The following is a 15,738-nucleotide window of genomic DNA, read 5'->3' as shown; positions in this document are numbered from 1 at the left end:
GTCTGACTTGGTTGAGTGCTGTGGAAGGGCAGTCCTTTGTTTGATTGACAGGTCTGAGCCCACCATTGGAATTCTTGTTTCAGGCATGGGATTATTGGAATTTGGGTTTCTAGGCTGTGCTTGTGCTGAGACCATAAATTCCTTAGGTACCACTGTAACTTTTTCATATGCAGTCTGGCATGTGGAATCAATATTATGCAGGATGCCACGAAACCCAAGGCTTGCAGGACTTTTCTTGCTGTTAGCTGGTTCTGCTTTGTTAATGCCAAGAAGTAGAGAGGGAGTTTCTCGTGTTTTTCCTCTGTTAGGAAAGCCATTTGTTTTGATGTGTCCAGCTCTGCACCCAAAAAGGTTATCCTTTGGGATGGTATCAGCCTTGACTTTTTTATATGGACTGTGTATCCCAGGGCTTGCAGTAGATAAATGACCCTTTTCAAGTCTTCTGTCAGCTTGTTTTTGTTGTCCGCTTGTAGCAGGCAGTCGTCCAGGTAAGGGTAGATTTGGATTCCCTGAAGCCTGCAATGAGCAATTACTGATGCCAGGCATTTCGTGAACACTCTGGGCGCAGTAGATAAGCCAAAGGGCAATGCTGAGAATTGATAATGCTCTGATCCTGCAAGAAATCTGAGGTATCTTCTGCAAATTGGTCGTATGGGGACGTGCAGGTATGCCTCCTTGAGATCTAGAGTTACCAGCCAAGACTCCTTGCCCAACATGGGAAGAAGCTGCTGTAGGGTCAGCATTTTGAATTTTGGGACAATGAGAAATGTGTTTAAAGCGGACAGGTCGAGAATAGGTCTCCATTGGATTTCTTTTCTTGGAACCAGGAAGAGTCTGGAGTAAAATCCCTGTCCTTGCTCCATAGATGGTACCTTTTCTACAGCTCTCATCCTTAGTAAGTGATCTATTTGTTTTAGAGCTTCTGCCTTTTAATTTGGAGGTAGGTTTGGCATTCCTCTCTTCCTTGGTAGAGTATGGAAGTGAAACCTGTAACCTTGGTCTATTGTCTGCAAAATCCACTTGTCTCCTGTGATGTAATGCCAGTTTACTGAAAATAAGGCTAGCTTCCCGCCTAAGGGTGCCTCTAGTTGTTCCCAGGTAGGCGGTGTCAGAGCCAAGTCACTGATTGTCCTGTAGTAGTGGTGGTGGCTGTACCTCGCTGGTTGTTAGCCTGCCACTGACGTCCCCTGTAGGCACCTCTGGATTGACCTCTGCCTCGAGAGCCTATTCCTGCGCCTCTCTGAGCTCTGGAGGTGTCTGGAAAGGACCAATTCTTGGAGGGCCAATTCCTGCTAAACCTTGGTGGTTGGACCTGTAAGAAATCTTTCACAGTCTGGACAGATTTTGCCTTGTCTTCCATCTTCTCCATGACCTGTTGTGCAGGAGAGCCAAACAAATTGATCTTGTCCATGGGAGCATCTAGTAGCTTTGATTTGACATGGTCTGGTAAGGCCTGCTCTTTTAACCATGCATGTCTTCTGATCACTGTGCCAGTCATGGCTGATCTAAAGGAAGCTTCCAGTGCATCATAGCCGCATTTTAAGGAATGATTACTGACCTGCTGAATGTTATGTACCATTTCCAGAATAGATTTTTTGTCAAATGGTTCATCCGAGGACAGTTTTTTAGTTAACTGGTCTAACATAAATTCTTGATACTGGATCATGTGGAATTGACAGTTCAAGGCCCTTGCTGAAAGAGTAGCAAAAGTGTAAACTTTTTTACCCCATCTCTCTAAGGACCTGGATTCCCTTTCAGAGGGAAGGGGGTTTTTCGCAGAGGAAGCTGCTACAGCCTTAGGTCCCTGGGAGATAGTTTCGGGATCTGCAAAGGGAGCCTTGTACAAATGATAATGTGTGTCCGGAACCCTGTAGTACCTATCGGGCTTAGCAGGGGCTGGAGGTAGTGAATCAGGAGCAATACAAGCATCATTAAATGCATCATCCACAACAGAGAGAACTGGAGGAATGGCTAAAGGCCTATGTTGTGGTAAATGCAGAAAGGTTCTAAGCCTTTTTCTAGAGTCTGAAAAATCCTGGCCCTGCCACTGAAATTGTTCCCTCATAGCATGCAAGGTTTCCCCAAAGGAAAATTCCTCAGGCGGAGAGGCAGAAGGAATGGACTCTTCAGCATCAGAGTCTTCATAAGGGGAGAAAGGGTCCTCTAGAGGGTTTGAATTATCTGAATCATCAGAGGAGCCATCTGTAGAAACTGGCTCAGGGGGCTCTGCTCTAGGCCTCTTCTCTGGAGGTGGGTGAGAGGCCCTGTCTGGGTGAGGTTGGGATCCCTGGATCAAAGAAATGAGATCCTCTGCTAGACTAAGCATTTGTGAGCTAGGGCTAGGCCTGTGAGAGGGGGTCTTAGCAGGCACAGATTTTGTAGATTTAGCTGCTTTAGCCCTGGCAAAGGCCTTAATCGACATGGCTGCAGGTGGCCTAGCAGCTCCACGTGCAGGGGTTGAAATATCCAAGGGTATAGTATCAGATAATTCCTGGGAACCTGCAAGAGCAGGTGGGATTTCAGAAGCCGATTCCACCAGGTTGGAAGAGGTCTCGGAAGGAGGTAAGTTTTCGGCTGAAGGAAGAACCGCGAACTCGGTTTCAGCCGAAACTGAGACACTCGCGGTAGGCTTAACCGCGGTTTCAGCCGAAACCGCGGACCGCGAGTGTCGGTCCTTTTCCTTGCGTTTTTTAGAAATTTGCATAGTCGGAGGATCCGACGGCATAATATAAGCAAAATCTGAGCCGAAAAACTCCTCAGCAAATTCCGACCGACGTCTAAGCGTCCGTCGGTTAAAAGAACAGGCTAGACAAGCTGCTACGTCGTGGTCTGGGCCTAAACAAGGTAAGCAGTAAGAGTGGAATCTTTATGAGGTATTTGTTTCCCACAAGTTAAACAGTTATTCACTTTTTCTGACATCGGCTGAGGCAAGAAAGAGTCCCCAACGGGGTACTTAGCTTTTTAGAAGTCTTCGGTAATAGAAGTAGTATTCGGTAGTAGTAATCTCTGGTTTTGACCGACCGGCACTTGCGAACAGCTTCTGCTTCGGGCGCCACGCAGCAAGAAAGACGGAGGAAAATGGCGTCGGCTGATGCCTTTATACCCGAAGAACTGCAGCTATGACGTCGGGTGAAGTGCGACACCAGCCAAGGCCAGACCCAGACTTTGGAATCCGGCCGACCGAAGGGCTGCCTGACGACAGGACAACCCATTTGTAAGGACTGCAGATGCATCCTTGAAGGACATCTAAAGCCAACTACCCTCTCAGCTGATCTTCTACCAGCAGAATACCTGCAAATTGCTGCAGATGTCATAGCCTACCCCATTTCAATCTTAATTAACAGAACCATTACTGAGTCCACAATCCCAGCAATCTGGAAAATATCTTACGTCATACCTCTTCATAAAGGAGGAACATCTACTGAACTCTCTAACTATAGACCAATAGCCATATTATCACCACTTGCCAAAATTATGGAAAAGTGTGTGCATAACCAATTCATGTCCTATCTCAACCAAAACAAGCTACTATCTGACTGTCAGCATGGATTTAGACCCCACCATAGCACGACTACTGCCCTCCTCTCTTTTACCGAGAAAATTAACCGTAACCGGAATAGCAAAAATATTTCCTCGGCTCTTTCTAGATATGTCGAAAGCTTTCGACATGGTAAACCACCAGCTACTTCTCAAAACCTTAGAAACCTTACATCTAGACACCCAAGTCCTAAAATGGTTTCAGGCCTACCTCGTAGGCAGACAACAGGCAGTTATGTGGCAGAACAAGCTCTCCTGCCTACTACCGAACAGCATAGGCATACCTCAAGGGTCCATATTAGGACCTCTTCTGTTCTCAATATTCATAAACGACCTCCATTCAGTTATCCCCGAAGCCACCTGCATCCAATATGCAGACGACTCAACTCTCATCTGTTCTAATCCCATCCTTGATAACCTTCTAACAACTACCCAACACTGCTTTACCAAAGTTGAAAATTGGCTAACTGACCATCAACTCATCTTAAACCCAAAAAAACCCCAAATACTTCTCTTCCACCCAACCAACCCAACACCTTTCACACATTTCACCATTCAATACAACAATGGTACTATTATCTCTCCTACTACCAATGCTAAACTATTAGGAGTAAACATCGACAATAAACTACGATTTGACACCCACATCAACCAAACTATTACAATGGTACACAAAAAAATAGGGTCTTTATATAGGTTAAAAACCTTCCTAACTCCAGCCGCTAGACTAGCTACTGCCCGCTCGCACCTCCTATCCACCCTACTATACGCCTCCCCAATCCTTACGAACCTCAACAAGTCTGACCTCAATCGTCTCTCCACTTGTTATAACCACATTGCTAGATTCATCACTGCCCTACCCTATAGAACACACCATTGTATTAGCCTGAAAAAACTTGACTGGCTAGAACTCCCTAATCTTCTTCTGGAATACCAACTCATAGAAGCCTTTAAAATCCTGAAACATCCTGAGAAAGTACAGTTCCATTGCTTCCTGACTATTGGGTATAGTCAATACCGTCATTTCTTGCCCCAGATGTCAGAAGACCCTAAAAGACAAGTCCCAAAACAACCTGCACCAAAAACATGTACAATATATACAACAATATATATATATATATACAGAAATATAAACATGTAAACTCACCTACAACCACCATTGCTGCAGTCCAGAATCCCAAAGCAGAGGTAAGGAGGCTGGCAAATTATAAAGTGAGCTGACAACATGCCTTGTAAAACAGCTGGAAATGCTGTTGCTGGAATCTCCTGCCATGATGAAAATGCAATGCAAAGCCAATCCACCTAGAAATAGTTTGTTTTGACACAGGCTTGGAACTCAAAGCAAAAGACTGCCTAAAATCCTTAGTCCTGCTTAAATAATATATGTAGATGCTGTAGTCTGGCAGAGCCCCTTTCTGATACAGGGACTGGCTGAATGTGATATCCAACACCCATTTGAAGTCTGAGCAGGTTAGTCAGGACTGCAAGAACATCACCCCTGCACTAAACATACTAATCCCTTACTCCAACCTAAGTTATCTTCGCTCATCTATCAAACTCTTAATACAAACTAGCAAGTCCCATAACCTAGGCGGGGATACACTGTACTCCAATGGCAAGGTGTGGAATTCTCTTCCCAATAAGCTAACGTCCTTACCATCACTAGTGCTATTCAAAAAAGAACTAAAAATCCACTATAAATCACATTGGCTCTGTCCTTGTACGAACCCAGACTAACATTCCCATGAGCAATTCTACATACAAGTAGGCAATTATTGTCTTATTCAACTAAGTGTGAATTAACCTGAATGTAATGAAATGTAACCAATTGTAGCTTCTATTGTAATAATCTTCTCTCTATTAATACTATGTAAACTGTCTTTATGTCTTTTGTAACAATATATCATTGTTTAACCCTGTTGGAGCTTTTCTCCCCGGGACTCCGCTGAAAATGGACATGTATCCAGTCGGACTATCCCGGTCAACAAATGTAAAATAAATAAATAAATATGACAAACTGAAAATAAGAAATTGTACTTAATCTGGACTCTTGATTAAGACCCTTTGCTTAGAAACCAAAGTATATAAAAGCATGTGTGCATTTTTATTCCCTTAAATACTATTAAATCAAGTAAAATTAACATTTAAAGACAACAGTGAAGTTTATGAAGATTTGTACAATGTACAAGTGACAGAATGGTTCTGCTGAAAATGAAAAATATAATTAGAAGTTATGTACTTACCATAACGTTCCATCTGAGTAGGTGGATTCATTTGTCTGCAACCTGTGGGTTATGGATACGATATCGGATCCGAACCGGCATGATTATCCAGCTATGGATCCGAGCTCTTGGCTCCTCCCCTCACCCATAATGCCCTGCTCTCCCTACATGACCTCAGATCGAGTTTGACCTGAATCAAAATACCCTGGAAAGGGTAACACGTAATATGCAGGAAACTGACAAGGCCAGGGGGATAGGAGGGCGGGATGGTTGCAGACAAATGAATCCACCTACTCAGATGGAACGTTATGGTAAGTACATAACTTCTAAATCTGAAGTAGGAGATTCATTTGTCTGCAACCTGTGGGACAGAGTCCGCAGCTACCTGAATCTTGGGCGGCCTTCATGGAAGGATATTCGAGCACCGCGGAGCCAAAGGATGCTCTACCTCTAGATGTGATATCCAGCTTGTAATGAGAAATAAAGGTATGAGATGAAGCCCAAGTGGCTGCTGAACAAATGTCATACAGAGGAATCCTAGCCTTAAAGGCCGCTGAGGTAGAAACTGACCGGGTCGAATGGGCATGGACTCCCTCCGGTGCGGGCCTCCCAGAAGCCTGATAAGCTAAAAGGATACATTGCGAAATCCAGCGTGACAAGGAGACTTTGGAAATTGGCTTACCCAGATTGAATTTGGCAAAGGAAATGAACAACTGGTCGGATTGCCTATGACCAGCCGTCCTGTTAAGATAAAAACGAAGCTGCCTGTGAACATCCAAGGAATGCAGCTTGTATTCACCCTTGTTTTGATATTTAGGAAAGAAAACAGGGAGGTTAATGGACTGATTAATGTTTGCTTCTGAAGCTACCTTAGAAAGAAAGGAGGGATTGGTCCTGAGGTATACGCGGTCCGGATGGAAGACCAAGTAAGGAGGCTTAGGCTTGAAGTTCCGAAACTCTTTTGGCCGAAGTAATGGCTACTAAAAAAGCAGTCTTGAGGGATAAAAATTTAAGATCTACTGTGGCCGCGAGGTTGAAGGGGAGCGGTCAAGGCCTGAAGAACCAAAGAAAGATCCCATGGAGGAACCGCTTGTTTGATAGGGGGTCTAAGGAGAAAGGTGCCTTTTAGGAAGATTTTACACAATTTGGCAGACATAAGTGGTCCAGAGTCATGACCAACATGATTATGAGAAATGGCCGCGAGCTGCACTTTGACCGTGGAACTACTGGCACCACAATTAAAGAGTGGTTAGGAAGTCTAGCACCATAGGAAGGGGAACGGTGAAGGGATCTAGACCTTGCCGCTCCGCCCAAAATGGAGAATAGTTTCCATTTACTGCGGTAAACTTTCCTGGTAGATGGTTTATGAGCCGCTACCAGGATGGCCTTAACGGGGGACGAGATATCGGGAGTCCTAATTAGGAGTGGAACTGGAGCAGCCAAGCAGTCAGCTTCAGGTTGTCCAGATTCGGAGTTGGTAGGTTCGATGGGTGCGATATCAGATCCGGAATGGGATCTAGAATCCAAGGTGGATTCACCGAGTGAGACCTTAGGTAAGGGAACCAGATCTGTCGAGGCCAGAATGGGGCAATGAGGATCATTCTGCACCCCAAACGAGAGGCTTTCTGAAGAGCTTGGAGCATCAGAGGCAAAGGGGGGTAAGCGTAAAGAAGACCGGGAGGCCAAGTATGCACCAGAGCATCTCTCGGGGAATCCCCTGGAGGAGGGATTAGAGCAAAAAAAACTGTCGCACTTGGTGTTTAAGGGAGACTCAAAAAGATCGCAACAAGGAGTTCCCCACCGTGCGAAGATACGTTTCGCTACTTGGAGCATTGAGAGACCACTCGTACGGGGAGAGAATGGTGCGACTGAGCTTGTCCGCAAAAATGTTGGACCAACCCGGAATATGCGTTGCGATGAGAAAGCGGTTGGTGGAGATCGCCCATTCCCACACTCTCATGGCTTCTCGACATAAGGGATAAGACCTGGTCCCCCCCCCCGTTTGTTGATGTACCAGACCACCGACATGTTGTCTGACTGAATCGCAATTGTTCCCAGGGGAAGAAAGGCCTGAAGTGCTCGCAACGCCAAGAGCACTGCTCTCATCTCTAGAACACTGAGTCGTTCCACGTGCCTTGGACCGTCCGGCCTGCAAAATGCCCACCCCCACCCGAGGTGGGAGGTGTCCGTGGTCACCGTGGCGAGAGGGGGAGAAGCACAAAAGGGGAGGCCTCCGTGGAGATCCTGTGAGTGGAGCCACCACAAGAGGGACCGCTTGCAAGCCTTGCTGATCGCAATGGGATGATGCAGAGGTAGAGCAAGGTAAGACCACTGAACTTGAAGTGTCCACTGAAGGACCCGCATGTTGAACCTGGCGAGTGGAAGAAGAGATATTGCTGCCACCATGGACCCTAGAGCCCTCAGGACCAATTCCGCCGGAACAGAGCTGGAGTGGAGGATGGCCCGCACCTGGAGTCGCAAATTCTGAACTCTGTCAGCTGTGAGGAAGGCTCTTAACTCCCTTGTGTCTAACCTGGCACCTATAAAATCTATCAACTGAGTAGGGGCCAGGTTGGATTTTGCTACATTTATCGTGATGCCCAGGCGGGGAGCTAGATGAAGAAAAGAGTCTCGCGCCAATGATAGTAGATGCCTTGTTGGGGCGGTAAGAAGCCAGTCGTCCAGGTACGGGAAGACCTGCCCCCCCTGAAGCCTCAGGTGGGCCGCAACCACTGCTAATACTTTGGTGAACACCCTGGGGGCTGTGGTGAGACCAAAGGGAAGGACCCTGAACTGGTAGTGATTGGCTCTCAGCCGGAAGCGAAGAAACCTCCTGGAACGTCTGTCCATTAGTATGTGGTAGTACGCATCCTTGAGGTCTATAGAGCACATCCAGTGATTCTCTCCCAGAAGGGGGAGGATGGATTGCAAGGTGACCATCCAGAACTTCTCCTTGGGAACTGCCAGGTTTAACAGGGACAGGTCTAAAATTGGTCTTAGGTCCCCCGTCTTCTTTGGCACTAAAAAGAACCTGGAGTAGAACCCTGATCCGATCGGGTCTGGGGGGATGGGCTGGATGGCTCTTTTCCCCAGCAGATGGCCAATTTCTGCCGAAGCGGCCTCCCACAGACCGGGTGGAATGTCGGGGAGGGATTTTAATTTTGGAATGTGATGAAAGGGGATCTTGTATCCTCTGGATATAATGCGGAGGACCCAGCGGTCTGATGTTATGGACTTCCATGCCGCTAGGTGCTCCGAAAAACGTCCCCAGACTGCCTCCAGAGTGGAGCAGTCGGGCAACCCTTCAGGGCTGCTGTGCGGGCCGTTCAGAGAAAGGTTCTTTGGACCCAAAGTTCCTGGGAGCCCCTCTCTGCCCCTGGGGCAGCGTCCTCCCTGTCCTCCTCTGCCACGGAAGAACTGGTTGTCCTGGGCGGGTTGGGATTGCTGCGACTTCCGGAACCACATCTTCTTCTGGCCCTTTTGGTTCCTAGAGTAGGACCTCTGGGGGCACAGAGAAGCAGATTCCGACGGCAGACAGCGTCTTCCTGTCCTTTTCACTCTGGGTCAAGGTGTCGCGAACAGTCTTGCCAAAAAGGGCAGAACCATCGAAGGGGGCATTCGCGAAGGACGCCTTGAAGGGCTCCGTGAAATCGCAATGGCGGAGCCAGGCCTGGCGTCTCATGACTAGGCCCACTCCTGCAGCTCTAGCGGCTCCATCAGTAGCATGGGACAGCAACCGCATAGAGGTATTAGTCACGGATCGAAGAGTGGCCATACGGGTGGAGTGCAAAAGTTTGTCCTCCTCCGACATGGACTCAGGGGGGGATGCAGCGTATTCTTTAATAAGATCGCGCTGCATCCTGATAACATGGGCCAGGTAGTTGAGCGCCCTCACTGAGAAGGTCGCTGAACTAAACATTCGCTTCCCCAAGCGGTCCATCATCCGAGACTCCTTGCTCGGAGGATGGACTGAGGGACTCTCCTGGGCGAGCTCCCTCTTGGTGGCTGCTGCCGTCAACATGGCATCTACCGGGGGCCCCTTACTCCAGTGGGCACGGTCTGTAGGGGGGCTAAGGATTCGGTCTGGCCTTTTGGGGATTGGCTCCACGGTGTCCGGTTCCTTCCACGCCCTGGAGGTAATAAGGTCCACCAGGGGGTCGGCAGGAGGGGACACCCAAGAGGCAGACGGGCCCGCTTCGAATGCCTCCAAGAACACTGACTCGTCCGAAGAAGACTTGGGGGCAGACCACCCCCCCCTTATGCAAAGCATTTCCATGATGTCTCCAAAGAGACATCCTCGGGGGGTGATCTTGGGGAGCCTTCCCCTTCCTCCAAATCAGTGTCTTCAGTTAAAGACTCGGGGGAGTCTATGTGCCTCCTTTTACACGTATGCTTGCGAGGGGCTTCCTCGGGGGGGCTGTCCGAGGAGCCCTCGCAAGCAGTGTTTTGTTCCAAAGGAACAGCTTGGGGCACTGAAGCGGGCTGTCCCAGTGGCCGGATGGTGGAAGCCTGACCCAGTGCAGATGGAGTGTGGGATGGAGCCGAAGCAAATGTCAGGGGTCCGGAAGCCCTCAACAGAGCCCTCTCCACTACATCAAAAGCAGAGGGGGAGCCAGCCTCGACCAAATGATCCGAAAGTCGGCTCCCCCTTGGATCCGAAGAGTGGATCGGAGCCAGCCCCGAGACACTCTGATCCGAGGGACCAGTGCGCTCCGACACAGATGGCGCCGAAGGCACACTGAGTCCCCCGGATCCGAAGCTCGGAGCCAGGCTCCGAGAGGTCGGATCAGAAACACTCGAAGGCAGGGTCGGATCCGAAGTACCTAGTACTATCGGCGCTGACCCACCCCCGGCTCCGAACCCGGGTAGCGGGTCGGAGAAGGAGCTATAGGCTTGAAAAATGGGGTCGAGCTCCGCCCCAGAGGGCGGAGACAGGAGCACTCCCATCTGCATCTGGGCCTGGATGAACCTTCTCATCATCCAGTCCAGATCGGCATCGGAAAGGCTATATGTAGATCTCGAAGAGGCTACCGAGGTAGGCCTCGAGTGCCTCCTTGATAGCCTCGACGGAGATCGGGTCTCCTCCTCCTCAGGCCCCGGTGAAAAGCAGACCAGAGCCGAGGGGGGGGTGAGCCAGCAGCCAAGGAGGCCGGAGGAGAAGCCCGCTTAGCTGGCGGGGCCGAAACGGAGGTCTCGGCCCACCGCTTGTGGTGCTTCTCTCTCTGATCCTTTTTTCCTGCCTCTCTCTCCTCCAACCCAGCAGCGGGAGGTTGAGTCCCAGGTGGAGGAGGGGGAGCAGACGAGGAGGGAACCGAAGCCACGGTACCCACCACAGGAGCGGGAGCCGAAGCAGAGTCCAGGGTAGAAGTCCCGCCAGGACCAGCTTCGACCTCCGCTCCTTCAATGCCCTGGGGTTGAACCCTGCACAAATGGAACATCCAGAAGTGAGGTTTTCAACCCCAAGGCATCGAACATTGATCAGCAGGGGAAAGCTTATGGCCACACTCGGAGCACTTGGAAAATATTGCCTTAGGGGCTTCTGACATAATAGTCTTTTTTTACAAAAAAATAAAAGACAGAGAACTAGTACTAAGCTAGCACACACACAAGGCCCCAAACAATACACTCAAACAGAAACTCCGACCAGCGGGGGGAGGGTATAAACTTAAAGTTTTAAAAGTAAAAATTTTAAACAAACTATCAAAAGATTAAGGGAAACCTAACACAATCACTCAAAACTAACTACAAAAATTCAAATTAAAGCTTTCTTTAGGTAAAAATAATCACTTAGCTGAAGAGCTCAGAGATCCAAGACCTGGTTACCAGCGCGGCAAACTAGATCTGGGGTCATGTAGGGAGAGCACGGCATTATGGGTGAGGGGAGGAGCTAAGAGCTCGGATCCATAGCTGGATAATTATGCCGGTTCGGATCCGATATCGGATCCATAACCCACAGGTTGCAGACAAATGAATCTCCTACTTCAGATCATTAGTTAATTGAAGAAAAGAAGCATACATAACACTTGGCAGCAAAGAAACCGGACGAAGCAAAGTCATCAATGACTTCCTCTGAAGTATACCCTAACTTCGGATATTTGCGTGAATCTCCTGCTTGCCTTTGACAATATTTTTTTTATTTAAATGCAAGTGAACTAATAGCAGCTATTCATAAAAAATTCTAAAGGTATCCCATGAAATGTAAACCTGTACAAAGAAATTTCTTTGAAATACTGTGAGTGAAGCTCCTTTTTATCCTCAACACATGTACTACAGCCGGCTGGCAGCTAGTTAATTGTAGTATTGTGTTAACTAATTATAGTATTGTTGTGCACAAAGAATGCCTTTTAAACGGCTACAAACACTATCAAGTTGTTAGCCTGGACCTGTGATGCTGTGAATAGCGACTGCTAACACTTTAACAGATGTGGTACCTGCTTGAACTTGGCTCGCACTGCATCCAGGTCTTCGTGCAGTTTGTCATACAATGGATCTTCATACGGGAAGTTTTTAATCATTCTCAATAACGAATCAAGTGTCTTCATTCTTTTGCTACAAGGAATGTAGACATACAGAGTTTATCCTTGTGTCACAACATCAGAATAACTTCAAAGGGTACAGTATGTAGATCATAGAAACAGCAATGCTGAAATATCTCACTACTCATGTACAAACCAATGCAAACGCCCCCAAGGGAAACCAAATCAGTACGCAAAACAAGTTATTTTATTTACTTTTTTATTTATTTTACATTTGTTGACTGGGCTAGTCCAACTGGGTACATGTCCATTTTCAGTAGAGGCCCAGGGTGATGAGCTCCAATTAAGCTAATAAAAATAAAATACATTGATGATGGAGATTAACATCAAGACCTTGACTACAAAGTTTAGAAAACAATACACTACTACTGAAAACATATTTACATATTACAAACGTTTAGAAAACAATACACTACTACTAAAAACATATTTACATAGTAAAGGTTTTGACATTCATCACATTTAATACTAAGAAAAATAGATCAAGTTCAAACTACTTACTAAGGTTGTTTCAAAGTATTACACTCAAAGTTGGTAATACATACATAGTGGCAACATGTGCTCATAGTAGAATGCTCGTTAGACAGTTAATACTCAGAGGTAGTTTCCAGAAAGACTAGAGTAGAACGAGTTAAGGAAGCTGACTGATCCCACTTTAGGAGTTTTGGGAGGGAGGTATACAGTGAAGCAGCAGCAGTGCGAGGAGAGTGTTAGTCTGGGTTAGTACAAGGGCATAGCCATTCTACAGTGAAGCAGCAGTAGTGCGGGGGGAGTGTTAGTCTGGGTTAGTACAAGGGCACAGCCATTCTACAGTGAAGCAACAGTAGTGCGAGGGGAGCGTTCGTCTGGGTTAGTACAAGGGCATATCCATTCTACAGTGAAGCAGCAGTAGTGCGAGGGAAGTGTTAGTCTGGGTTAGTACAGCCATTCTGCAGTGAAGCAGCAGTAGTGCAAGTGAGTGTTACTCTGGGTTAGTACAAGGGCATAGCCATTCTACAGAGAAGCAGCAGTAGTGCGGGGGGAGTGTTACTCTGGGTTAGTACAAGGGCATAGCCATTCTACAGTGAAGCAGTAGTGAGGCGAGTGATAGTCTGGGTTACTACAAGGGCATAGCCATTCTACAGTGAAGCAGCAGTAGTGCGAGGTGAGTGTTACTCTGGGTTAGTACAAACGCACAGCCATTCTACAGTGAAGCAGCAGTAGTGCGAGGGGAGTGTTAGTCTGGGTTAGTACAAGGGCATAGGCATTCTACACTGAAGCAGCAGTAGTGCGAGGGGAGTGTTAGTCTGGGTTAGTACAAGGGCACAGCCATTCTACAGTGAAGCAGCAGTAGTGCGAGGGGAGTGTTCGTCTGGGTTAGTACAAGGGCACAGCCATTCTACAGTGAAGCAGCAGTAGTGCAAGGGGAGTGTTAGTCTGGGTTAGTACAAGGGCATAGCCATTCTACAGTGAAGCCAGCAGTAGTGCGAGGGGAGTGTTAGTCTGGGTTAGTACAAGGGCATAGCCATTCTACAGTGAAGCAGCAGTAGTGCGAGGGTAGTGTTAGTCTGGGTTAGCGAGGGTAGTGTTAGTCTGGGTTGGTAAACGGGCATAGCCATTCTACAGTGAAGCAGTAGTGCGAGGGGAGTGTTCATCTGGGTTAGTACAAGGGCATAGCCATTCTACAGTGAAGTAGCAGTACTGCGGGGGGAGTGTTAGTCTGGGTTAGTACAAGGGCACAGCCATTCTACAGTGAAGCAGCAGTAGTGCGAGGGGAGTGTTAGTCTGGGTTAGTACAAGGGCACAGCCATTCTACAGTGAAGCAGTAGTGCGAGGGGAGTGTTAGTCTGGGTTAGTACAAGGGCACAGCCATTCTACAGTGAAGCAGCAGTAGTGCAAGGGGAGTGTTAGTCTGGGTTAGTACAAGGGCATAGTCATTCTACAGTGAAGCAGCAGTAGTGCGAGGTGAGTGTTACTCTGGGTTAGTACATGGGCATAGCCATTCTACAGTGAAACAGCAGTAGTGCGAGGTGAGTGTTCGTCTAGGTTAGTACATGGGCATATCCATTCTACAGTGAAGCAGCAGTAGTGCGAGGGGAGTGTTACTCTGGGTTAGTACATGGGCATAGCCATTCTACAGTGAAGCAGCAGTAGTGCGAGGGGAGTGTTCATCTGGGTTAGTACAAGGGCACAGCCATTCTACAGTGAAGCAGTAGTGTGAGGTGAGTGATAGTCTGGGTTAGTACAAGGGCACAGCCATTCTTCAGTGAAGCAGCAGTAGTGCGAAGGGAGTGTTATTCTGGGTTAGTACAAGGGCATAGCCATTCTACAGTGAAGCAGCAGTAGTGCGGGGGGAGTGTTACTCTGGGTTAGTACAAGGTCACACCCATTCTACAGTGAAGCAGCCGTAGTGCGAAGGGAGTTTTCGTCTGGGTTAGTACAAGGGCAGCCATTCTACAGTGAAGCAGCAGTAGTGTGAGGGGAGTGTTCATCTGGGTTAGTACAAGGGCACAGCCATTCTACAGTGAAGCAGTAGTGAGGCGAGTGATAGTCTGGGTTACTACAAGGGCATAGCCATTCTACAGTGAAGCAGCAGTAGTGCGAGGTGAGTGTTACTCTGGGTTAGTACAAGGGCAGAGCCATTCTACAGTGAAGCAGTAGTGCGAGGGGAGTGTTAGTCTGGGTTAGTACAAGGGCATAGTCATTCTACAGTGAAGCAGTAGTGTGAGGTGAGTGATAGTCTGGGTTAGTACAAGGGCATAGCCATTCTACAGTGAAGCAGCAGTAGTGCGAGGGGAGTGTTCATCTGGGTTAGTACAAGGTTATAGCCATTCTACAGTTAAGCAGCAGTAGTGCGAGGGGAGTGTTCATCTGGGTTAGTACAAGGGCACAGCCATTCTACAGTGAAGCAGTAGTGCGAGGGGAGTGTTAGTCTGGGTAAGTACAAGGGCACAGCCATTCTACAGTGAAGCAGCAGTAGTGCAAGGGGAGTGTTAGTCTGGGTTAGTACAAGGGCATAGCCATTCTACAGTGAAGCCAGCAGTAGTGCGAGGGGAGTGTTAGTCTGGGTTAGTACAAGGGCATAGCCATTCTACAGTGAAGGAGCAGTAGTGCGAGGGTAGTGTTAGTCTGGGTTAGCGAGGGTAGTGTTAGTCTGGGTTAGTAAATGGGCATAGCCATTCTACAGTGAAGCAGTAGTGCGAGGGGAGTGTTCATCTGGGTTAGTACAAGGGCATAGCCATTCTACAGTGAAGTAGCAGTAGTGCGAGGGGAGTGTTAGTCTGGGTTAGTACAAGGGCACAGCCATTCTACAGTGAAGCAGCAGTAGTGCGAGGGGAGTGTTAGTCTAGGTTAGTACAAGGGCACAGCCATTCTACAGTGAAGCAGCAGTAGTGCGAGGGGAGTGTTAGTCTGGGTTAGTACAAGGGCACAGCCATTCTACAGTGAAGCAGTAGTGTGAGAGG

General features: G+C 48.0%; 1 protein-coding gene across 4 annotated transcripts in view; it reads right to left on the bottom strand.

The window, feature by feature from the left end:
- The window catches only part of LTO1 (LTO1 maturation factor of ABCE1), a 601,160-nt gene that overhangs the window by 320,261 nt on the left and 265,161 nt on the right, over nucleotides 1–15,738 (bottom strand). For all 4 annotated transcript variants that reach the window (XM_044082516.1, XR_006366191.1, XR_006366189.1 and 1 more), the window contains exon 4: nucleotides 12,191–12,308. In XM_044082516.1, the coding sequence (XP_043938451.1) occupies nucleotides 12,191–12,308 (118 nt within the window). The remainder of the gene's footprint in view (nucleotides 1–12,190; nucleotides 12,309–15,738) is intronic.

The sequence above is a fragment of the Protopterus annectens genome, chromosome 9.part0, assembly GCF_019279795.1.
Source record: "Protopterus annectens isolate FY-2018-M chromosome 9.part0, PAN1.0, whole genome shotgun sequence".
Taxonomy (NCBI): Eukaryota; Metazoa; Chordata; order Ceratodontiformes; family Protopteridae; genus Protopterus; species Protopterus annectens.
The sequence above is the reverse complement of the archived record's forward strand: the minus strand, read 5'-3'. Positions and strand labels throughout refer to the sequence as shown.